This window comes from Bufo gargarizans, chromosome 2 (assembly GCF_014858855.1).
Source record: "Bufo gargarizans isolate SCDJY-AF-19 chromosome 2, ASM1485885v1, whole genome shotgun sequence".
Taxonomy (NCBI): Eukaryota; Metazoa; Chordata; class Amphibia; order Anura; family Bufonidae; genus Bufo; species Bufo gargarizans.
In genome coordinates, this window is record NC_058081.1 from 166,286,072 (window position 1) to 166,312,664 (window position 26,593).

Below are 26,593 nucleotides of genomic sequence, written 5' to 3' on the forward strand. Positions count from 1 at the left end.
TCTGGATCAACTTGCAGGATAACAGGCCAAACTGGATGGACAAGTGTCTTTTTTCGGCCTTATGTACTATGTTACTATGTATTTAGTGCTGCTGGTGGCATTATAACAGATAAGTAGAGTTGAGCGAACACCTGGATGTTCGGGTTCGAGAAGTTCGGCCGAACATCCCGGAAATGTTCGGGTTCGGGATCCGAACCCGATCCGAACTTCGTCCCGAACCCGAACCCCATTGAAGTCAATGGGGACCCGAACTTTTCGGCACTAAAAAGGCTGTAAAACAGCCCAGGAAAGAGCTAGAGGGCTGCAAAAGGCAGCAACATGTAGGTAAATCCCCTGCAAACAAATGTGGATAGGGAAATGAATTAAAATAAAAATTAAATAAATAAAAATTAACCAAAATCAATTGGAGAGAGGTTCCATAGCAGAGAATCTGGCTTCCCGTCACCCACCACTGGAACAATTCTAGTAAGAAGCAGGGCGGCAATACCAGAGGGTTAGACGGATCGTTAGTGATAGGGATATGTGTCAAACAAGATTAGACGATATGACCAATAAATTTAGAGAGCGAGGCTACCCCCCTGATCTATTGAAAATACAGCGTAATAAAGCTGAGATTACACCACCAGATAGAACTAAGAAAGAAACAAGGATCCCCTTAGTGATTAAATACCATCCCTGGTCCCAGCGCCTTAGGACTATTGTTAATCAACATTGGCACATATTATCTAAGTCCTATCCACGGATAGGAGAGTTCCAGAGGCCACCCATGATATGCTATAAACGGGCAGAAAATATTAGGGATAAAATAGTCCGGGCGGATGTGGGAAGTAATAAAATAGAAAGAGGACAGAGTACTTTATCTACACCTAGACGGGGCACTTTTCCTTGTTTAAACTGTGTCAATTGTTCCAGCGTTATAAAGGGTTCATGTTTCTCCCACCCTCACTCAGGTGAAAATATTCCAATAAGGGGCACGTTCACTTGTGATAGTAGATTTGTGGTTTACATTCTTAAATGTCCATGTGGATTACTATATATGTGGGGGAAACCTCAATGAGAATGAAGGACAGACTAAGTAAACACAAATCTACTATCCGTAAACAGAATTTATTACTCCCAATACCCCTTCATTTTTATGATAAAAAACACAACATCTCGCAGTTGAGGTATCAGATTATTGAAGGTGTATCATTACCCCGTCGAGGGGGTGACAGAAATAAATTGTTATTGAAAAGGGAGGCTTACTGGATCCATCGTCTTCAGACAATGGAGCCCAGGGGCCTCAATCGTGAGTACAATGTGTCCTGCTTCCTATAAGGCATTCGGCCTTATGCAATCTGATAAATATATTTCTTTTTTTCTTCAGCGTGATTAATCACTGCAAGAATGGACTATGTGACTGAAAATCTTCGCCAGTATAGAGTGGATATGTTTTTTGCGAATTTTCAATTGCGAATTTTCAGTTGCGAATTTTTAGTTGCGAATTTTCAATTGCGAATTTTCAATTTTCAATTGCGAATTTTCAGTTGCGAATTTTCAATTGCGAATTTTTCAATGCGAATTTTTCATTGCGATTATTTGATATGCGAATTTTATTTAATGAGGGAGGCGGAGCTTCTTTGATGATGTCAGTTCCTTTGTGTTTCATTTATGTATAAATAGCTGGAGTGTAAGATGTTTTATGCAGTCTGATGAAAGCACATCTGTGCTGAAACGCGTCACTATGCCATTTTGAATATGTGACTGAATAAATCTACATTGTGATCTACATCAGCGAAGTGCCGGTCCTTTCCTTTGAAACCACCACTGGAACAGTCCATTCTCAGATATTTAGGCCCCGGCACCCAGGCAGAGGAGAGAGGTCCCGTAACAGAGAATCTGTCTTCATGTCAGCAGAGAATTAGTGTGCATGTCATAGCAGAGAATGAGGCTTCACGTCAGCCACCACTGCAACAGTCCATTGGCATATATTTAGGCCCAGCACCCAGGCAGAGGAGGGAGGTCCCGTAACAGAGAATCTGTCTTCATGTCAGCAGAGAATTAGTCTGCATGTCATAGCAGAGAATGAGGCTTCACGTCAGCCACCACTGCAACAGTCCATTGGCATATATTTAGGCCCAGCACACACACAGGCAGAGGAGAGAGGTCCCGTAACAGAGAATCTGGCTTCATGTCAGCAGAGAATCAGTCTGCATGTCATAGCAGAGAATGAGGCTTCACGTCAGCCACCACTGCAACAGTCCATTGGCATATATTTAGGCCCAGCACACACACAGGCAGAGGAGAGAGGTCCCGTAACAGAGGATCTGGCTTCATGTCAGCAGAGAATCAGTCTGCATGTCATAGCAGAGAATCAGGCTTCACGTCAGCCACCACTGCAACAGTCCATTGTCATAAATTTAGGCCCAGCACCCAGGCAGAGGAGAGAGGTCCCGTAACAGACAATCTGGCTTCATGTCAGCAGAGAATCAGTCTGCATGTCATAGCAGAGAATGAGGCTTCACGTCAGCCACCACTGCAACAGTCCATTGGCATATATTTAGGCCCAGCACACACACAGGCAGAGGAGAGAGGTCCCGTAACAGAGAATCTGGCTTCATGTCAGCAGAGAATCAGTCTGCATGTCATAGCAGAGAATGAGGCTTCACGTCAGCCACCACTGCAACAGTCCATTGGCATATATTTAGGCCCAGCACACACACAGGCAGAGGAGAGAGGTCCCGTAACAGACAATCTGGCGTCATGTCAGCAGAGAATCAGTCTGCATGTCATAGCAGAGAATGAGGCTTCACGTCACCCACCACTGCAACAGTCCATTGGCATATATTTAGGCCTAGCACACAGGCAGAGCAGAGAGGTCCCGTAACAGACAATCTGGCTTCATGACAGCAGAGAATCAGTCTGCATGTCATAGCAGAGAATGAGGCTTCACGTCACCCACCACTGCAACAGTCCATTGGCATATATTTAGGCCTAGCACACAGGCAGAGCAGAGAGGTCCCGTAACAGACAATCTGGCTTCATGACAGCAGAGAATCAGTCTGCATGTCATAGCAGAGAATGAGGCTTCACGTCACCCACCACTGCAACAGTCCATTGGCATATATTTAGGCCTAGCACACAGGCAGAGCAGAGAGGTCCCGTAACAGACGATCTGGCTTCATGTCAGCAGAGAATCAGTCTGCATGTCATAGCAGAGAATGAGGCTTCACGTCAGCCACCACTGCAACAGTCCATTGGCATATATTTAGGCCTAGCACCCAGGCAGAGGAGAGAGGTCCCGTAACAGACAATCTGGCTTCATGTCAGCAGAGAATTAGTCTGCATGTCATAGCAGAGAATGAGGCTTCACGTCAGCCACCACTGCAACAGTCCATTGGCATATATTTAGGCCCAGCACCCAGGCAGAGGAGGGAGGTCCCGTAACAGAGAATCTGTCTTCATGTCAGCAGAGAATTAGTCTGCATGTCATAGCAGAGAATGAGGCTTCACGTCAGCCACCACTGCAACAGTCCATTGGCATATATTTAGGCCCAGCACACACACAGGCAGAGGAGAGAGGTCCCGTAACAGAGAATCTGGCTTCATGTCAGCAGAGAATCAGTCTGCATGTCATAGCAGAGAATGAGGCTTCACGTCAGCCACCACTGCAACAGTCCATTGGCATATATTTAGGCCCAGCACACACACAGGCAGAGGAGAGAGGTCCCGTAACAGAGGATCTGGCTTCATGTCAGCAGAGAATCAGTCTGCATGTCATAGCAGAGAATCAGGCTTCACGTCAGCCACCACTGCAACAGTCCATTGTCATAAATTTAGGCCCAGCACCCAGGCAGAGGAGAGAGGTCCCGTAACAGACAATCTGGCTTCATGTCAGCAGAGAATTAGTCTGCATGTCATAGCAGAGAATGAGGCTTCACGTCAGCCACCACTGCAACAGTCCATTGGCATATATTTAGGCCCAGCACACACACAGGCAGAGGAGAGAGGTCCCGTAACAGAGAATCTGGCTTCATGTCAGCAGAGAATCAGTCTGCATGTCATAGCAGAGAATGAGGCTTCACGTCAGCCACCACTGCAACAGTCCATTGGCATATATTTAGGCCCAGCACACACACAGGCAGAGGAGAGAGGTCCCGTAACAGAGGATCTGGCTTCATGTCAGCAGAGAATCAGTCTGCATGTCATAGCAGAGAATCAGGCTTCACCTCAGCCACCACTGCAACAGTCCATTGTCATAAATTTAGGCCCAGCACCCAGGCAGAGGAGAGAGGTCCCGTAACAGACAATCTGGCTTCATGTCAGCAGAGAATTAGTCTGCATGTCATAGCAGAGAATGAGGCTTCACGTCAGCCACCACTGCAACAGTCCATTGGCATATATTTAGGCCTAGCACACAGGCAGAGGAGAGAGGTCCCGTAACAGACAATCTGGCTTCATGTCAGCAGAGAATCAGTCTGCATGTCATAGCAGAGAATGAGGCTTCACGTCACCCACCACTGCAACAGTCCATTGGCATATATTTAGGCCTAGCACACAGGCAGAGCAGAGAGGTCCCGTAACAGACAATCTGGCTTCATGACAGCAGAGAATCAGTCTGCATGTCATAGCAGAGAATGAGGCTTCACGTCACCCACCACTGCAACAGTCCATTGGCATATATTTAGGCCTAGCACACAGGCAGAGGAGAGGTTCATTCAACTTTGGGTAGCCTCGCAATATAATGGTAAAATGAAAATAAAAATAGGATTGAATGAGGAAGTGCCCTGGAGTCCAATAATATATGGTTATGGGGAGGTAGTTAATGTCTAATCTGGACAAGGGACGGACAGGTCCTGTGGGATCCATGCCTGGTTCATTTTTATGAACGTCAGCTTGTCCACATTGGCTGTAGACAGGCGGCTGCGTTTGTCTGTAATGACGCCCCCTGCCGTGCTGAATACACGTTCAGACAAAACGCTGGCTGCCGGGCAGGCCAGCACCTCCAAGGCATAAAAGGCTAGCTCTGGCCACGTGGACAATTTAGAGACCCAGAAGTTGAATGGGGCCGAACCATCAGTCAGTACGTGGAGGGGTGTGCACACGTACTGTTCCACCATGTTAGTGAAATGTTGCCTCCTGCTAACACGTTGCGTATCAGGTGGTGGTGCAGTTAGCTGTGGCGTGTTGACAAAAGTTTTCCACATCTCTGCCATGCTAACCCTGCCCTCAGAGGAGCTGGCCGTGACACAGCTGCCTTGGCGACCTCTTGCTCCTCCTCTGCCTTGGCCTTGGGCTTCCACTTGTTCCCCTGTGACATTTGGGAATGCTCTCAGTAGCGCGTCTACCAACGTGCGCTTGTACTCGCGCATCTTCCTATCACGCTCCAGTGCAGGAAGTAAGGTGGGCACATTGTCTTTGTAGCGTGGATCCAGCAGGGTGGCAACCCAGTAGTCCGCACAGGTTAAAATGTGGGCAACTCTGCTGTCGTTGCGCAGGCACTGCAGCATGTAGTCGCTCATGTGTGCCAGGCTGCCCAGGGGTAAGGACAAGCTGTCCTCTGTGGGAGGCGTATCGTCATCGTCCTGCCTTTCCCCCCAGCCACGCACCAGTGATGGACCCGAGCTGCGTTGGGTGCCACCCCGCTGTGACCATGCTTCATCCTCATCCTCCTCCACCTCCTCCTCATCCTCGTCCTCCTCGTCCTCCAGTAGTGGGCCCTGGCTGGCCACATTTGTACCTGGCCTCTGCTGTTGCCAAAAACCTCCCTCTGAGTCACTTCTAAGAGACTGGCCTGAAAGTGCTAAAAATGACCCCTCTTCCTCCTCCTCCTCCTCCTCCTCCTGGGCCACCTCCTCTTCCATCATCGCCCTAAGTGTTTTCTCAAGGAGACATAGAAGTGGTATTGTAACGCTGATAACGGTGTCATCGCCACTGGCCATGTTGGTGGAGTACTCGAAACAGCGCAACAGGGCACACAGGTCTCGCATGGAGGCCCAGTCATTGGTGGTGAAGTGGTGCTGTTCTGTAGTGCGACTGACCCGTGCGTGCTGCAGCTGAAACTCCACTATGGCCTGCTGCTGCTCGCACAGTCTGTCCAGCATGTGCAAGGTGGAGTTCCACCTGGTGGGCACGTCGCATATGTAGCGCAGACAGGCGAGCAGCAGCAGGATGTGAACGCCGGAAGCGCGAACAGACGGCCCGCACTTTATGCAGCAGCTCTGACATGTCGGGGTAGTTGTGAATGAACTTCTGCACCACCAAATTCAGCACATGCGCCAAGCAAGGGATGTGCGTCAAATTGGCTAGTCCCAGAGCTGCAACTAGATTTCGCCCATTATCACACACCACCAGGCCGGGCTTGAGGCTCACCGGCAGCAACCACTCGTCGGTCTGTTGTTCAATACCCCGCCACAACTCCTGTGCGGTGTGGGGCCTGTCCCCCAAACATATGAGTTTCAGAATGGCCTGCTGACGTTTACCCCGGGCTGTGCTGAAGTTGGTGGTGAAGGTGTGTGGCTGACTGGATGAGCAGGTGGAAGAAGAGGAGGAGGAAGCCGAGAAGGAGGAGGTGGCAACAGGAGGCAAAGAATGTTGCCCTGCGATCCTTGGCGGCGGAAGGACGTGCGCCAAACAGCTCTCCGCCTGGGGCCCAGCTGCCACTACATTTACCCAGTGTGCAGTTAGGGAGATATAGCGTCCCTGGCCGTGCTTACTGGTCCACGTATCTGTGGTTAGGTGGACCTTGCTACAGATGGCATTGCGCAGTGCACACTTGATTTTATGGGATACTTGGTTGTGCAGGGAAGGCACGGCTCTCTTGGAGAAGTAGTGCCGGCTGGGAACAACATACTGTGGGACAGCAAGCGACATGAGCTGTTTGAAGCTGTCTGTGTCCACCAGCCTAAATGACAGCATTTCATAGGCCAGTAGTTTAGAAATGCTGGCATTCAGGGCCAGGGATCGAGGGTGGCTAGGTGGGAATTTACGCTTTCTATCAAATGTTTGTGAGATGGAGAGCTGAACGCTGGCGTGTGACATGGTTGAGACGCTTGGTGACGGAGGTGGTGGTGGTGGTGTTGGTGGTACATCCCCTGTTTGCTGGGCGGCAGGTGCCAACGTTCCTCCAGAGGCGGAGGAAGAGGCCGAGGCGGCAGCAGCAGAATAGGCCGAGGCGGCAGCAGCAGAAGAGGTAGCAGGGGGAGCCTGAGTGACTTCCTTGGTTTTAAGGTGTTTACTCCACTGCAGTTCATGCTTTGCATGCAGGTGCCTGGTCATGCAGGTTGTGCTCAGGTTCAGAACGTTAATGCCTCGCTTCAGGCTCTGATGGCAGAGCGTGCAAACCACTCGGGTCTTGTCGTCAGCACATTGTTTGAAGAAGTGCCATGCCAGGGAACTCCTTGAAGCTGCCTTTGGGGTGCTCGGTCCCAGATGGCGGCGGTCAGTAGCAGGCGGAGTCTCTTGGCGGCGGGTGTTCTGCTTTTGCCCACTGCTCCCTCTTTTGCTACGCTGTTGGCTCGGTCTCACCACTGCCTCTTCCTCCGAACTGTGAAAGTCAGTGGCACGACCTTCATTCCATGTGGGGTCTAGGACCTCATCGTCCCCTGCATCGTCTTCCACCCAGTCTTGATCCCTGACCTCCTGTTCAGTCTGCACACTGCAGAAAGACGCAGCAGTTGGCACCTGTGTTTCGTCATCATCAGAGACATGCTGAGGTGGTATTCCCATGTCCTCATCATCAGGAAACATAAGTGGTTGTGCGTCAGTGCATTCTATGTCTTTCACCGCTGGGGAAGGGCTAGGTGGATGCCCTTGGGAAACCCTGCCAGCGGAGTCTTCAAACAGCATAAGAGACTGCTGCATAACTTGAGGCTGAGACAGTTTCCCTGGTATGCATGGGGGTGATGTGACAGACTGATGGGGTTGGTTTTCAGGCGCCATCTGTGCGCTTTCTGCAGAAGACTGGGTGGGAGATAATGTGAACGTGCTGGATCCACTGTCGGCCACCCAATTGACTAATGCCTGTACCTGCTCAGGCCTTACCATCCTTAGAACGGCATTGGGCCCCACCATATATCGCTGTAAATTCTGGCGGCTACTGGGACCTGAGGTAGTTGGTACACTAGGACGTGTGGATGTGGCAGAACGGCCACATCCTCTCCCAGCACCAGAGGGTCCACTAACACCACCACGACCATGTCCACGTCCGCGTCCCTTACTAGATGTTTTTCTCATTGTTATGGTTCACCACAACAACAAATATATTATTTGGCCCAATGTATTGTATTCAAATTCAGCGGGATATAAATTTGAGGCCTAGTATTTAGGCGCTGGGTGACCGGTATGGATTTAGTGACAGAATTAGACTTGGAAATGCACAGAAGCGTGTGTGTGTGAAGTTATTCTGAATGACCCAATGTGCACCTTGAATATTATATACCCTTTTAGGGATAGATTTCAAATAGCTCTGATATAGCAGAAACCACTAAATTATGAAATTGCTAAATTGGGAATTGTATTTCAACCCAGAACAAGAAATGTGCTTGAACGGACACTAAATAACTCGCCCAGCTACAGCACTAACGAGAGATTTAGCAGGATATAAATTTGAGGCCTAGTATTTAGGCGCTGGGTGACAGGTATGGGTTTAGTGACAGAATTAGACTTGGAAATACACAGTAGCGGGTGTGTGTGAAGTTATTCTGAATGACCCAATGTGCACCTTGAATATTATATACCCTTTTAGGGATAGATTTCAAATAGCTCTGATATAGCAGAAACCACTAAATTATGAAATTGCTAAATTGGGAATTGTATTTCAACCCAGAACAAGAAATGTGCTTGAACGGACACTAAATAACTCGCCCAGCTACAGCACTAAGGACAGATTTAGCTGGATATAAATTTGAGGCCTAGTATTTAGGCGCTGGGTGACAGGTATGGGTTTAGTGACAGAATTAGACTTGGAAATGCACAGTAGCGGGTGTGTGAAGTTATTCTGAATGTCCCTATGTGCACCTTCAATATGATCTACCCTTTTAGGGATAGATTTCAAATAGCTCTGATATAGCAGAAACCACTAAATTATGAAATTGCTAAATTGGGAATTGTATTTCAACCCAGAACAAGAAATGTGCTTGAACGGACACTAAATAACTCGCCCAGCTACAGCACTAACGAGAGATTTAGCAGGATATAAATTTGAGGCCTAGTATTTAGGCGCTGGGTGACAGGTATGGGTTTAGTGACAGAATTAGACTTGGAAATACACAGTAGCGGGTGTGTGTGAAGTTATTCTGAATGACCCAATGTGCACCTTGAATATTATATACCCTTTTAGGGATAGATTTCAAATAGCTCTGATATAGCAGAAACCACTAAATTATGAAATTGCTAAATTGGGAATTGTATTTCAACCCAGAACAAGAAATGTGCTTGAACGGACACTAAATAACTCGCCCAGCTACAGCACTAAGGACAGATTTAGCTGGATATAAATTTGAGGCCTAGTATTTAGGCGCTGGGTGACAGGTATGGGTTTAGTGACAGAATTAGACTTGGAAATGCACAGTAGCGGGTGTGTGAAGTTATTCTGAATGTCCCTATGTGCACCTTCAATATGATCTACCCTTTTAGGGATAGATTTCAAATAGCTCTGATATAGCAGAAACCACTAAATTATGAAATTGCTAAATTGGGAATTGTATTTCAACCCAGAACAAGAAATGTGCTTGAACGGACACTAAATAACTCGCCCAGCTACAGCACTAACGAGAGATTTAGCAGGATATAAATTTGAGGCCTAGTATTTAGGCGCTGGGTGACAGGTATGGGTTTAGTGACAGAATTAGACTTGGAAATACACAGTAGCGGGTGTGTGTGAAGTTATTCTGAATGACCCATTGTGCACCTTGAATATTATATACCCTTTTAGGGATAGATTTCAAATAGCTCTGATATAGCAGAAACCACTAAATTATGAAATTGCTAAATTGGGAATTGTATTTCAACCCAGAACAAGAAATGTGCTTGAACGGACACTAAATAACTCGCCCAGCTACAGCACTAAGGACAGATTTAGCTGGATATAAATTTGAGGCCTAGTATTTAGGCGCTGGGTGACAGGTATGGGTTTAGTGACAGAATTAGACTTGGAAATGCACAGTAGCGGGTGTGTGAAGTTATTCTGAATGACCCTATGTGCACCTTGAATATTATATACCCTTTTAGGGATAGATTTCAAATAGCTCTGATACAGCAGAAACCACTAAATTTTTAAATTGCTAAATTGGGAATTGTATTTCAACCCAGAACAAAAAATGTGCTTTGACGGACACTAAATAACTTTCCCAGCCACAACAGGACAGCGGTAACGAGAGATTTAGCGGGATATAAATTTGAGGCCTAGTATTTAGGCGCTGGGTGACCGGTATGGATTTAGTGACAGAATTAGACTGGGATATGGCCAAAAAATAACCACACTATTGCTGGTTAAATGCACTTGGTGATGGGCGCAGCTTGCCCCTGATGTAGTATATGGCCAAAAAATGAACAGACTATTGCTGGTTAAATGCACTTGGTGTCACAGCTTGACCAACCACACTACTGAGGGTTAAATGCACTTGGTGACGGGCGCAGCTTGCCCCTGATTTAGTATAGGGCCAAAAAATGAACAGACTATTGCTGGTTAAATGCACTTGGTGTGATAGCTTGACCAACCACACTACTGAGGGTTAAATGCACTTGGTGTGACAGCTTCACCCTGATGTAGGCTTTAGCCAAAAAACAACCACACCATTGAGGGTTAAATGCACTTGGTCGCAGCTTGTGCTGGCGCACCACAAGACACAAAATGGCCGCCGATCACCCCAGAAAAATGTGACTGACAAACGGTCTGGGCAGCCTAAAAACAGTGAGCAATTGAGGATCAGCAGCTCAATGATCCACAGCTGCAGATCGATCCGTTAATCAAGTCCTTTGGAGGAGTTAATCTGCCTAATCTCGCCCTACTGTCGCAGCCGCAACCTCTCCCTACGCTAATCAGAGCAGAGTGACGGGCGGCGCTATGTGACTCCAGCTTAAATAGAGGCTGGGTCACATGGTGCTCTGGCCAATCACAGCCATGCCAATAGTAGGCATGGCTGTGATGGCCTCTTGGGGCAAGTAGTATGACGCTTGTTGATTGGCTGCTTAGCAGCCTTTCAAAAAGCGCCAAGAAAGCGTCACAAAAGCGCGAAGAAAGCGACGAACACCGAACCCGAACCCGGACTTTTACGAAAATGTCCGGGTTCGGGTCCGTGTCACGGACACCCCAAAATTCGGTACGAACCCGAACTATACAGTTCGAGTTCGCTCATCCCTACAGATAAGCGTATCCGCCTGTCAACTGAAAAGGCTGACAAGTTGACTTATAAAAATAAACAAGGCCTGAATTGACCATGACTTCTCTACTCAACCAAAGGAAAGCTGATGAACATAAAAGCACTTTAAATGTGTTGCTTATAATCTACTGAGCACACTGTATTCCCATGCACCCCTTCCACTACAAACAAGGGTATATGGTTGAATCTTCCTTTTCACAACCTCCTTTTCCTCTGCCATCATATTAACACATGCTTATTTGTTGCATATAATGCCCTCACATATATGCCCTTCGCATATAATGTTTTACAGGATCAGCTCAGCTGCAAGCCCTCGCATATAATATTTTAAAGGTCAGCTCACCAGTAGGCCCTCGCATATAATGTTTTACAGGCTCAACTCACCTGCAGGCCCTTGCATATAATGTTTTACAGGGTCATCTAACCTGAAGGCCCTCGCATATAATGTTTCAGAAGGTCAGCTCATCTGCAGGCCCTCACCTAAAACCTTTTAGAAGGTCAGCTCAACAGCAGGCCCTCGCCTAAAATATTTTACAGGGTCAGCTCACCAGCAGTCCCGCACCTAAAATCTTTTCCAGGTTCAGCTCACCAGTAGGCCTTCGCATATAATTTTTTTATAAGGTCAGCTCACCAGCAGGCCCTCGCATATAATGTTTTACAGGGTCAGCTCACCAGCAGGCCCTTGCATATAATGTTTTAGAGGGTCAGCTCACCAGCAGGCCTTCACCTACAATCTTTTTCAGGGTCAGCTCACCTGAAGTCCCTCGCATATAATGTGTTAGAGGATCAGCTCACCTGCAGACATCCGAATGGATCATCGCCGTCACGGGAACGTGCGATCGGCCCCAGGTTATCTAGAGTCGCCAAAGCGGCAGCAGGCCCTCGCACTTAATGTTTTAGATGGTCAGATCAGCAGGCCCTAGCTCCAAATGTTTTTGAGGGTCACCAGCAAGCCATCAATCATAATTTTTCAAGGCTGTGTATGATGCCCTCCTTTTATGTGTAACAAAGGGTGTATTGGAGTGTCGGTTCCTTGTAAGTTTTAGCAGCCCTTTCACTTGTCACCTCTGTTATGTGATATACAGGTTGTATCGGAGTGCATCTTCCTTGTAATTTTTGGCAGCACTTGCACTTTATATACAAGTAAACATACAGGAAAGAATGTTGCCCAACACATTTCCTCTAAAATCAATTTTATCTTCGGTTTTGTGCGTATTATTTTCTTTCTGTAAAAGTGGCATACTACTCAGACAACATCGTTCCCAGTAGCGACCTAGGAGTCCAAGATGCATCCAAACATCCTCCCCATGCTGTTTCTAAAACCATTTCTGTGGTGTTTCCATCAATTTCTGACCTTTTCCTATAAACCAGGCACCCTCCCCTCTTCAGAGCAGGGGGTGCCTGGTTTAATGCTCGGGTTCTCCCATTGACTTCTATTATACTGCAGACGCTTGGTAGTGCACCCGAACATCCCGATGTGTTCGTCCCAAGCACTATTGTGCTTGATCAACACTAATTGCAATGTTCCCCCTGATGATGATAAAATAACTACTAAAAAGGAATGTATGCAGAACAGGAATTGTCAGGTTAATATTAGGCTTAGTTGCCAGAGTAAAAGCTGTGGAATTTTAGGACTTTTTATGATTTAGGGTACTTTCACATCTGCATGGGATCTCAAAACCACAGCAAAATGCATCCATCTGAATAATACAACCGGCTGCATCTATTCAGTACAGATCCGGTTTTATTATATTAAAAAAGGAAGAAACTATATTGACAATGAATAGAGACAAAACTAAAGCGTTGCGCTGCGGTTTTGAGACCGCCTTGATTTAAACAGAAGGTTCCCTTCTGGTGACACATTCCCCTTAATCTTTATTTACATAAAACTATAAAATCCCTTTAAGAACTATAAAGGACATTTACTAACCTATTTACGCCACTTTTGTGGCGTAAATAGGTTGCACATTTTGCCGTACGCCATTTTTGCTTAAAAATGTGTGAAATGTTTCACTTTTCAGAAGTGGCGAGAAAAGGAGGCGTGTCGTGGCTCGGGTAGCAAGAGGCGCCACAGGCCTGCCACATTTAGCTTTCTTCATGTCAGTATTCTGGCATGAAGAAAGACTTAAATCTACAGAAGCTAGGAGGCTGCCGTACATTTAAGTGTGACACACGGCTGAAATATGCGCAAAATATATGACAGGCAAGGGTTTCTGCATAAATTTTGCCCATCCTCCAACAGCACAGGGAAATCAAGACCATATAAATGTCCCTCTATGTATACATGAAGGCAATTCTTTCTTGGTACTGGGTAGGGGCTCTTAAAAATAAATAAAATAAAAGATCATTGAGGCATTTGCTGTATAGCAGAAGCACTGGTATTTTCTAGAATGGAGCGAGCTGTTTAAGTTGTGGGTGAGAACACAAGACAGAGGTGTGCATTTGTATGAGTCAGTTGAGATATTTGTTTTATTTAACTTTGATAAAGTTTTGTGTAGTGAGTGGTAGGCAATGACTTTCCGCCTATCACATTAACTCATTGCCCACTCAGAACTTCTCTCCAACTTTTTTTATTTCACACTTAGTCAGCTTTGAAGTTATTCTAATTCACATTTATCGAATGCATTCATAGCATATCATGTTGTGATTCACATTCATTTCTTTACTCATCACTGGAATTTATTGTGGGTGTGCAGTTTTATTTATGATTCTCACATAGTCACCAGCAAGTTAAACTTAACTCTCCCTAGTGCATGCTTTAATTTACACCTTTCCTGTATCTGACCCGTCACTTATTGAGAGCTAATTGATTACCTTCTGTTATACTCAGTGTAGCTGACATCTCCGGCTTGCAAATCTTTTACCTGGCTGCCCATACTTTGAACAGTTTGATTGTGAATGCAAAGCTGTGTCATCTGGATAAGGTTATGCTTCAAATAACAAAAGCATTTCAAGTCTGTTCCAGACTGTGAACTAATACGGCACTTTCTTTGATCTGACTGATTTTAGATTATGCCAAATGTTACCTATATTTGCAGGTGGGATGAGGTAGACCAGACTGATGAAAGCTAAATCTTGCTTGCTCGAAAATTATTCTCCTTTGATTTTGTGCTACTGTATAAACTTATATTTTACTTTAATTATTGTCAAAATAATTACATATGTTACAGAAAGACTAAACTTGAAAATATTAGTATTATTGGGGTAGGTATATAAATTTATAGCATGTTGTTCTCCCAGGTGTCTGTCCCCATTGATGTCCTTTTGTTCCAGATGTGCATGGACCTTCTCTGGCTGTTAAAGAGTCAATGTCCATCCACCGCAGTCTTCCTCAGCCAATGGCTAGCCACCTTAGGGTCCATTCACACGTTCATACACCCGGCTGGGACCCCCCATAGAACTGCCTATTCTTGTGTATCTCCTGAACTCCCATAGAAATGAGTGGAGCGGCTGCACACATATGAGACCGGTCGATCCATTCTTTTCATGGGAGCTGCAGGGGGTACGGGCCCCCATTCTCTTGATCGCTGCAGGTCCCAGCAGTAGAAACACCACTGATTTGATAGTTATTCCTGTTCCTGCGGATAGGGGAAAAGTTTAATCAAGCGGAATACTCCTTTAAGGCACCTTACTCTGAGGTAGTTTCTAGTTGTCTAGTATCCTGATAAGGTGTACCATTATCTTGTTTTGCCCATCAGTGTACCAGCCTCTACCTATCACTGCACCCTTCGCTGCCTGACCTCTGCCGTTTCCTCGTACTGACCTTTCGCTGCCCCCGCTGACCCTTGAACTCATTTTGGATTGCATGAACTCTGCCTGTCCGGACCTCGGCTTGTGCCCAACTACAGTTTAGCTTGACCCCTCGGTGCTCTGAACTGGCATCGCTTGACCTCTTTTGGTCAGCAGCCTCTGTATTGAGACTACTCCAGAAGGTTGCATCCTGGTGGTTCCCAGTCCAGATCCCAATATATGGGCAAAATAGTAAAGATAAAGTGGCTGCCTGGAAGGATCCCAGAGAGAGAGAGGTTGAACTTTTTAGTTAGGTGGGTAGTGACAGCTGGAGAGAGAAACTTGAGGACATTTGAGGGAATTCGGTCAGTAGTGAATTTGATAGGTAGAATAGAATAGAAGATCCTTGAGACTTGTGGAAAGAATGTGGGAAGTGAACAAGGGGATGTGTGGTAGAGAAAGAGATCAAGGACACTTAGCAGCTGAGAGCTAATTTCATGTTGAATTTTTAAATTTTTCTATTTGTAGTAGGTGGCCAGAACTTTAGCACATAGGTAGTAACAGGTGCCTACATTTTTGGACTGAAGAGGGAGTTAGAAGAGCTTTTTGGATTATTGAATATTGAGGAGGTCATGGTCCTAAAATAGGTCTGTTTTGTGAGGTGGAGGACAGAGTTATAAGTTATCAACATAAATTTTGTAATGGAAGACATTTTTTCAGCACTCCTGGAGCTCCGCTGAAGGTTCTGAGTGTAGTGGGCACTACTTAATCCAGGGTGTTTCTGAGGGTATTATTATAATGTTTTGCAGTCAGATCAGGACAGGAGAGGAAAGAGATTGGGGACAGTGGTGACTGTAGAGTGTAAGTATATGAAGGTCAATGCAAAGTATATTTCTGAATGTGTGATAAGTAGGAGTGTGCTGAGTTGGATTAGAATTTAAAATAGTAAAGGAGAGAAGGTTGTGGTCAGAGAGCCAGAGAGGAGAGTTTAGTAAAGTCAGAAACTGAGTAGAGCTGGAAGAAGACTAGACAGTCTTTAAGCATCTGAAAGTTAGAAAAGTGTGCCAAGAGAGGAGGTTAGACATAGAAGGTGGGAGGCAATTGAAGAGATAGAGCTGTCTATGGGGATGTGAAAGTTGGCTAAAAATAGAGTTGGTAATTCTGAGGATAGTAAATGTAGAAGCCAGGCAGCGAAGTGATCCAGGAACTGGGTGGGTGAGCCAGGGGAGTGGTATACAATTTCCACTCTCAGGAAGAGAGTATGGAATACTCTGAAGGTGTGGACCTCAAATAAATAAATTTCCAACAAAAAAATGAAGCAGCTCTCCAGAGTGGGTGAGAGTGGTGGCACACTCCCTAAAATGCCCCCAAATGCAACATTTTAGTCTAACACAATAAGGCCTTTCTCAAGCCCAAACAAAACATTTAAGCCCAACATAATGAGGCCTTTCTCAAGTCAGGCTTGAGAAAGGCCTTATTGTGTTAAGCTGAAATGTTGTGTTTGGGGGTGAATATAGGAGGTTGATAGAGATGTGGTCATCATTCTTTGATTCAGCTAAGAAAGCTCCCATATACTCCAGCTCTCAGACAACAGCTTATCTTCTCCAGAGCACGAAGGTTCCACCCTACCAAAGAGAACACGCCTCCATGCTACGTCATATATGCTTTTTTGCCGTTAGTAAAGACTCCATTACATACCGCAGTTTTTTGTTTATCTTGTTTTTTCATTTAGATATTCTGAGACCTATTACCTACAGTCTTGGAGTGATGCATGTATTGACTGTGCATGTATTGACAAAAATGCATGTATTGACTGTGTTGCTGAATCCTTCCATTTTAGATAGATACCCTCACCTACTGTGTCCTTCTCCCATACCATGTAGATTGTAAGGCTCACAGGCAGGGGCCTCTCTCCGTCTGTACCAGTCTGTAACTCATCTTGTTTATGCTTAGTGCAATCGTCTGTATTATGTATGTATACCCCTTATTATATGTACAGCGCTATTGAATGAATGGCACTTTAATAATTAATAATAATATATGTTTGTGATGTTACATGTACCTAGATAAAAGCTCTAGGAGTCTCCCAGGGTGAACCCTCTGCCTAATGGATTTCACCCACACTGCACCATCTAAACCTCCTCATGTTCCAGTGAAAAATGTTTTTTCTGAGTGAACGGTGGTTTAAGACATTGGACCACATTTACTATTAAACATGCACCAAAATTCTAATGCTCATGTAATTTCACAAAATGTATTAAGTGAAAAATAAGCTAAAATGTGGTATAAACTAATAGGTGGTATAAACTTAAGGCCCCTTTTCATTAGTAGATAATTGAATTGATAGAGTGACGAACAAGTCGTTGGGTGTGTTAAAAGGGTATGTAAACATTCTCTGTTTCACCTTCTTTACTGCCTAAGGCCGCCTTTTCTCCTTATGCAAACTCAATTTTGTCTTCAGTTGACAGCATTTGTATTCAGTGAGGTTGTTGGCAAAACGTGGCCTTGCCAAGTACATATTGGATTATGTTATGGAGATTTGTGATGTTCCCTGTTTGGTGTGTGAATATTCGCTCAGAGTTCAGGAGCATTCAAATTTAAAACCAACGTTTGAAGTCCTTCCTTCCACTATAATTTGACCAATAGGAGAACACTTAAAGGAGAAAACAAATTTCAAATCTACACCCTTTTGCGTTTTCACACATATTTCAAGCTGAAGTAACTAACATGAGTGCCATGAGTGGAGTAACAATTCCACACCCACTGTGGAATTGTCTGTGCTGTAAACGATACAGGTTTACATTTGTGGAATTCTGGATGACGAATAATGATTTAGGTGTCTCCATCAGCGATCACAAGAACAAGAAACTAAACAATTATTGCTTGTTGTTCGATCGATCAATGCTTTTACACAACTCTATAAGTGATTACTTTCACACGATTTTACGATATTTTAAAATGTACTCATGTAAAAGAGCCTTTAGTCTACACACTCTAAAGGTGCATCAAGCTTATCATTCAGCATCATTCACTGTGACAAATGTCACATACTTTAAGCCTCACTAACCTAAGGAGGTAATGTATCAAAAGGAAAGTGGAGTGCTTTTGCCTCTTTTAAGTAACAAAGTCTATAAGGCTGAAAAAAGAGTGGAGTGCTCGTGGAGTGGACATTTTCAAGAAATTATTGAAATGCTTGCATCATTTTAAGTATGGTTTGTGTCATTCCCAACAGCTTGAATTTACTAAGGGTTGAGGATGAGGAGATGTTTTGTGGATAGAGCTACATTTTTAGCCAGATTTATCATTGTCAATTGTTGCAAAAAGTTGCAAAAAAAGTACTCCAGTCCCCTGGTTTTGTACAAACTGACCAAACTTTGCAATACATAAGATTTAGACCGACAAATCACCATGCATGGTAATTAATGTTTTAACAAATGGTGTGTGACATTTTGAAATTTTTTCACAAAAATGGCTTCAAACAAAGTAGACAATCCCAAAAATCATATAGTAATACATTGCCCCTTTAGATTACACTTTGTAAAGGTTAGACAGGATTAGTAATTCTGTGACCTATTACCCGCTTCATGCCAGGTCGATATAAGGGGGTGTGATGTGGGCAGGGAAAGGGCTGGGCCGGGAGGCCAGTCTCATTTATCATTTTCTATGCCTGTTTTAGGTGTATAAAATGGTCTTAATCTATGCCAGCAAGGGAGCTGTCTTACATTTAGACAGGCGGTGGATAAGTTGAAGTTATGTAGAGGCCAGCGGATCCAACGCCAGCTAAAGGATATTTTCAGTTTGTCACATTATGGGGTATTGAGTGCAGTATAATAGGGAAAAAAGTTTTTTTTATTTTTAAAAGACCGCAGCAAAACAAAATATGAAAAAATGTAAAGTGTCTAAAGACTTTCCGTTTGCACTGTAACTAATTAAATAAATGCCTCTATTTTGTATTATTATTTGTTCTACCAAAAGGACTTTCATGTTATTTTACATGCATACTTAAAGGGGTTTTCCAGGCAAACCTAGTTATCCCTGCATATTTGTAACCTGTGTAAAAAGAATGTTGGTCTCATACTTACCTTCCACAGTGCAGTCCATTCCAAGAGCCGCCTCCCTGTCACGTGACCACGGTTTTCAGGGCTTCCAGTACAATTTGCTATTATTTTCTTCCTGTCTTCAGCAGGAGGCGGTTCGTCACTAATGACGTCACCGTCTCCTGCAAGAGGAAGATTTCTGGTCCGGCCATCTTCTCTCGCCACGCAAGTACTCTAGGCTAAATGTTAGTGCGCATGTGCTGGGAGCTCCTCTGTAAATGTCATTGTGTAAAACCTGTACTGACTCATAGAGGCTGATTCCTATGCTGGGGGGCACTGTGGATGGTACATGGGACCCTGTGGATGCCACATGGGAGAACTGTGGATGACATTACGGGCACTGTGGATGCCATAAGGGAGTACTGTGAATGGAACATGAGGGCACTGTGAGTGGCATTAGGGGCATGGTACGTGCCACCTGGGGGCACTGTGAATGGCATTAAGGGCACTGTGGATGCCACTCTGGGGCTCTGTGGGTGGTATTAAGGACACTGTGAAAGCCACCTGGGGGGGCACAGTGAATGCTACATCAGGACACTGTGGATGTCACTGCTATGGGGGCCAAGATAAACACTGCAGCAGGCAGGACTGAAAAAGATAGGATTAGGCGTCATGCACACGACCGTATCCGTTTGCAGTCTGAAAGTCAAGGATAAGGATACTGTCCATGTGAAATCCACATTTTTTTGCAGAACCATTGACTTTTATGGGTTTGACATCTGCATTTTGAGAACTAAAATAGGACATGTGCTATCTTTTGCGGACCTGACATACGGATGTGAAAAGCACATGGATGATGTCCTATTCTTATCCTCAAAATGCAGACCTCTAACCCAAAGAAGTCAATGGCTCTGCAAAAAATGTGGATTGTACACGGACAGTATACTTATTTAGCGGTCATATGCATGAGGCTTTGGATACACACTTTAGCAGGCAATATCATACAATATAGGATTAGATACATATCAGAAATCAGTATCATACAAAATAGAATTAGACACACACTTCAGAAGGCAGGATTATACATGAGAATATTTGATACAGGAACAGTAGATTGTATCGCAGATGATATAGATACATACTACACCAGACAGTATCATACAAGATAGGGATAGATACACAGCTCATAGGCAGTATCGCACACAACAGGCCATTAGTGTTGGTCGAACACCAAAGTGCTTGTGTGCTCTGGTGCTCGATTAGAACACTTCCCGATGCTCGGGTGCTCTACAGAGCACCCGATTACAATGGAAGTCAATGGGAGAACCCGAGCATTAAACCAGGCACTCCCTGCTCTGAAGAGGGGAGGGTGTTGGAACTCTAGTTCAGCTTAGGGGACACCCAGTGTATTTAAATCTAATTTAGCCTCTATTTCTGAAAAGTTTCTGGTGGGATTCAAACTCACGACCTTCTACATTACAGCCAATAATCTTAACCACTACACTATAGAGCTGCATGGCCAGTTATTTAAAAAATAAATAAATAAAAATATGAGACTTCTGCTGTATTAGTAACAAGTATTCCTATACAGCAGAAGTCTCTTCTTTTATTTTACCTGGCCATGTAGGTCTATAGTGTAGTGGTTAACACTCTTGCCTGTAATGTAGAAGGTTGTGAGTTTGAATCCCATCAGATTCTTTTCAGAAATAGAGGCTAAATTTAATTTAAACTGATCTTGCTCGCCCAACACTACAGGCTATGTATCAGGCTCAGCAAGCTGTATCATACATTATATGATTTGATGTGTTTGCTGACTACTTGCTGTTTATTGCACTCCTAGATAGTGAAGGAAGAGCTTGTGGACTGTCAGTGATGTGATTTGACTAGCAAGATTTATTATGGGTTTAGTAACATGGCAACAGGAGTTATAGTTAGAGTAGCTCATGCAGACAGAACAGTGTAGGGGGCATGTCCAGCCTGTGACTCATCACTGTGCAGAGCAGCCAGGCTTGTTTATCAATAAAGTTATGTATTCAACAAAACAGGAAAGGGAGAAAGTAAACAGATCTGCCAGGATAGTCTGATGCCCATACAGGGGGAACGAAAGCGCAGACATGAAAAACAGGTGAGGGGTGTTAAGAGCACTTAAAAAGAATTTTGATTTTGGGACCGGACAACCTGTTTAATTGTGTATGATATATCGATATCGGTCATAGTACGTTGTTTGTATAATCTGTATTGTAGCCAAAAATTAATAACGCTAGATATTGTGTATGAAAACACATGCACATAGTGTTGCAAAGTTTTATTTAGATAATGTGCTTTCTGTACCATGCAATAGGTATTACTCCATTTCCCTTCCATCTTTATTTCTAATGGCTTATGCACAGTATATCCATAACAGTCCCAGCACGGCATGTGTTGTAAAACTATTCTGTATACTAAGCCAGTGAGAATACCGCTCCCGCATGTTGGAAATGAATTTGTATGGCAAATAGTTGCACAGCCAAAGACTAACTAATTTGTAGAGGAAATAAAAAATGTGTGTACAGCCTCAATTACAACTGTACTGCTGCTAGAACAAGCTCTTGCATCCTAATGAGGACGACAATTCCTGTATCTCTAGTGTAGCTAAAATGACTGTTTGCAGCTTAGCCAGCATAATGCATTCAAACAATGGGAATAGACATCTGTTTTCAGCTCTCGATTATTGAGACAATGGAAATAGTTATACTCCAGGTAGATAAAATTGGTCATTGCTGACTTGTCTTTTCCTCTTTCTCAGAAAAACGGACAGATAAATCCGCTGTCTCTGGTGCCATAAGGCTGAAAATCCATGTTGAAATCAAGGGAGAAGAAAACGTGCCGCCTTACCACATACAGTACACTTGCTTACATGAGGTAAGGTTAAAATCACCATAAAACTGAATAAAATGGCAATATTAATGGAAATAGGAAAACAGTTGAAGTATTGTTGACATAGAGCTACTGTATTTAGAAGTCTTACTTTTCTGCCAATCTGTAGCTTTATGTGGTTTTTCAGGATTGTGGCCATTTCTAGGTAGCCCGTAACATGTAGTATACACTGTATAAAAAATTACACTTACCTCTGTCAACTAGAGTTGAGCGGACACCTGGATGTTCGGGTTCGAGAAGTTCGGCCGAACTTCCCGGAAATGTTCGGGTTCGGGATCCGAACCCGATCCGAACTTCGTCCCGAACCCGAACCCGAACCCCATTGAAGTCAATGGGGACCCGAACTTCTCTGCACTAAAAAGGCTGTAAAACAGCCCAGGAAAGGGCTAGATGGAAGCAACATGTAGGTAAATTCCCTGCAAACAAATGTGGATAGGGAAATGAATTAAAATAAAAATAAAATAAATAAAAATTAACCAATATCAATTGTAGAGAGGTCCCATAGCAGAGAATCTGGCTTCACGTCACCCACCACTGGAACAGTCCATTCTCAGATATTTAGGCCCCGGCACTCAGGAAGAGGAGAGAGGTCCCGTAACAGAGAATCTGGCTTCATGTCAGCAGAGAATCAGTCTGCATGTCATAGCAGAGAATCAGGCTTCACGTCAGCCACCACTGCAACAGTCCATTGTCATATATTTAGGCCCAGCACACAGGCAGAGGAGAGAGGTCCCGTAACAGAGAATCTGTCTTCATGTCAGCAGAGAATCAGTCTGCATGTCATAGCAGAGAATCAGGCTTCACGTCAGCCACCACTGCAACAGTCCATTGGCATATATTTAGGCCCAGCACCCAGGCAGAGGAGAGAGGTCCCGTAACAGAGAATCTGGCTTCATGTCAGCAGAGAATCAGTCTGCATGTCATAGCAGAGAATCAGGCTTCACGTCAGCCACCACTGCAACAGTCCATTGTCATATTTAGGCCCAGCACCCAGGCAGAGGAGAGAGGTCCCGTAACAGAGAATCTGGCTTCATGTCAGCAGAGAATCAGTCTGCATGTCATAGCAGAGAATCAGGCTTCACGTCACCCAACATTGGAACAGTCCATTGGCATATATTTAGGCCCCGGCACCCAGACAGAGGAGAGGTTCATTCAACTTTGGGTAGCCTCGCAATATAATGGTAAATCGAAAATAAAAATAGGATTGAATGAGGAAGTGCCCTGGAGCACAATAATATAAGTTAAGGGGAGGTAGTTAATGTCTAATCTGCACAAGGGACGGACAGATCCTGTGGAATCCATGCCTGGTTCCTTTTTATGAATGTCAGCTTGTCCACATTGGCTGTAGACAGGCGGCTGCGTTTGTCTGTAATGACGCCCCCTGCCGTGCTGAATACACGTTCAGACAAAACGCTGGCCGCCGGGCAGGCCAGCACCTCCAAGGCATAAAAGGCTAGCTCTGGCCACGTGGACAATTTAGAGACCCAGAAGTTGAATGGGGCCGAACCATCAGTCAGTACGTGGAGGGGTGTGCACACGTCCTGTTCCACCATGTTAGTGAAATGTTGCCTCCTGCTAACACGTTGCGTATCAGGTGGTGGTGCAGTTAGCTGTGGCGTGTTGACAAAAGTTTTCCACATCTCTGCCATGCTAACCCTGCCCTCAGAGGAGCTGGCCGTGACACAGCTGCCTTGGCGACCTCTTGCTCCTCCTCTGCCTTGGCCTTGGGCTCCCACTTGTTCCCCTGTGACATTTGGGAATGCTCTCAGTAGCGCGTCTACCAACGTGCGCTTGTACTCGCGCATCTTCCTATCACGCTCCAGTGCAGGAAGTAAGGTGGGCACATTGTCTTTGTACCGTGGATCCAGCAGGGTTGCAACCCAGTAGTCCGCACACGTTAAAATGTGGGCAACTCTGCTGTCATTGCGCAGGCACTGCAGCATGTAGTCGCTCATGTGTGCCAGGCTGCCCAGGGGTAAGGACAAGCTGTCCTTTGTGGGAGGCATATCGTCATCGTCCTGCCTTTCCCCCCAGCCACGCACCAGTGATGGGCCCGAGCTGCGTTGGGTGCCACCCCGCTGTGACCATGCTTCATCCTCATCCTCATCCTCCTCCACCTCCTCCTCATCCTCGTCCTCCAGTAGTGGGCCCTGGCTGGCCACATTTGTACCTAGCCTCTGCTGTTGCAAAAAACCTCCCTCTGAGTCACTTCGAAGAGACTGGCCTGAAAGTGCTAAAAATGACCCCTCTTCCTCCTCCTCCTCCTGGGCCACCTCCTCTTACATCATCGCCCTAAGTGTTTTCTCAAGGAGACATAGAAGTGGTATTGTAACGCTGATAACGGCGTCATCGCCACTGGCCATGTTGGTGGAGTACTCGAAACAGCGCAACAGGGCACACAGGTCTCGCATGGAGGCCCAGTCATTGGTGGTGAAGTGGTGCTGTTCCGCAGTGCGACTGACCCGTGCGTGCTGCAGCTGAAACTCCACTATGGCCTGCTGCTGCTCGCACAGTCTGTCCAGCATGTGCAAGGTGGAGTTCCACCTGGTGGGCACGTCGCATATGAGGCGGTGAGCGGGAATGCCAAAGTTACGCTGTAGCGCAGACAGGCGAGCAGCGGCAGGATGTGAACGCCGGAAGCGCGAACAGACGGCCCGCACTTTATGCAGCAGCTCTGACATGTCGGGGTAGTTGTGAATGAACTTCTGCACCACCAAATTCAGCACATGCGCCAGGCAAGGGATGTGCGTCAAACCGGCTAGTCCCAGAGCTGCAACGAGATTTCGCCCATTATCGCACACCACCAGGCTGGGCTTGAGGCGCATCGGCAGCAACCACTCGTCGGTCTGTTGTTCTATACCCCGCCACAACTCCTGTGCGGTGTGGGGCCTGTCCCCCAAACATATGAGTTTCAGAATGGCCTGCTGACGTTTACCCCGGGCTGTGCTGAAGTTGGTGGTGAAGGTGTGTGGCTGACTGGATGAGCAGGTGGAAGAAGAGGAGGAGGAAGCCGAGTAGGAGGAGGTGGCAACAGGAGGCAAAGAATGTTGCCCTGCGATCCTTGGCGGCGGAAGGATGTGCACCAAACAGCTCTCCGCCTGGGGCCCAGCTGCCACTACATTTACCCAGTGTGCAGTTAGGGAGATATAGCGTCCCTGGCCGTGCTTACTGGTCCACGTTTCTGTGGTTAGGTGGACCTTGCCACAGATGGCGTTGCGCAGTGCACACTTGATTTTATCGGATACTTGGTTGTGCAGGGAAGGCACGGCTCTCTTGGCGAAGTAGTGCCGGCTGGGAACAACATACTGTGGGACAGCAAGCGACATGAGCTGTTTGAAGCTGTCTGTGTCCACCAGCCTAAATTACAGCATTTCATAGGCCAGTAGTTTAGAAATGCTGGCATTCAGGGCCAGGGATCGAGGGTGGCTAGGTGGGAATTTACGCTTTCTCTTAAATGTTTGTGAGATGGAGAGCTGAACGCTGCCGTGTGACATGGTTGAGATGCTTGGTGACGGAGGTGGTGGTGGTGTTGGTGGTACATCCCCTGTTTGCTGGGTGGCAGGTGCCAACGTTCCTCCAGAGGCGGAGGAAGAGGCCGAGGCAGCAGCAGCAGAAGAGGCCGAGGCGGCAGCAGCAGAAGAGGCCGAGGCGGCAGCAGCAGAAGAGGCCGAGGCGGCAGCAGCAGAAGAGGTAGCAGGGGGAGCCTGAGTGACTTCCTTGTTTTTAAGGTGTTTACTCCACTGCAGTTCATGCTTTGCATGCAGGTGCCTGGTCATGCAGGTTGTGCTAAGGTTCAGAACGTTAATGCCTCGCTTCAGGCTCTGATGGCATAGCGTGCAAACCACTCGGGTCTTGTCGTCAGCACATTGTTTGAAGAAATGCCATGCCAGGGAACTCCTTGAAGCTGCCTTTGGGGTGCTCGGTCCCAGATGGCGGCGGTCAGTAGCAGGCGGAGTCTCTTGGCGGCGGGTGTTCTGCTTTTGCCCACTGCTCCCTCTTTTGCTACGCTGTTGGCTCGGTCTCACCACTGCCTCTTCCTCCGAACTGTGAAAGTCAGTGGCAGGATCTTCATTCCATGTGGGGTCTAGGACCTCATCGTCCCCTGCATCGTCTTCCACCCAGTCTTGATCCCTGACCTCCTGTTCAGTCTGCACACTGCAGAAAGACGCAGCAGTTGGCACCTGTGTTTCGTCATCATCAGAGACATGCTGAGGTGGTATTCCCATGTCCTCATCATCAGGAAACATAAGTGGTTGTGCGTCAGTGCATTCTATGTCTTCCACCGCTGGGGAAGGGCTGGGTGGATGCCCTTGGAAAACCCTGCCAGCGGAGTCTTCAAACAGCATAAGAGACTGCTGCATAACTTGAGGCTCAGACAGTTTCCCTGGTATGCATGGGGGTGATGTGACAGACTGATGGGCTTGGTTTTCAGGCGCCATCTGTGCGCTTTCTGCAGAAGACTGGGTGGGAGATAATGTGAACGTACCTGATCCACTGTTGGCCACCCAATTGACTAATGCCTGTACCTGCTCAGGCCTTACCATTCTTAGA

The 26,593-nt window shown here is 46.0% G+C and overlaps 1 protein-coding gene across 3 annotated transcripts in view; it reads left to right on the forward strand.

Moving 5' to 3' along the window:
* Positions 1 to 26,593, forward strand: part of UNC13C (unc-13 homolog C) — a 908,495-nt gene that overhangs the window by 407,416 nt on the left and 474,486 nt on the right. For all 3 annotated transcript variants that reach the window (XM_044279668.1, XM_044279669.1, XM_044279667.1), the window contains one exon: positions 21,912 to 22,027. In XM_044279668.1, coding sequence (XP_044135603.1) covers positions 21,912 to 22,027 — 116 coding nt within the window. The remainder of the gene's footprint in view (positions 1 to 21,911; positions 22,028 to 26,593) is intronic.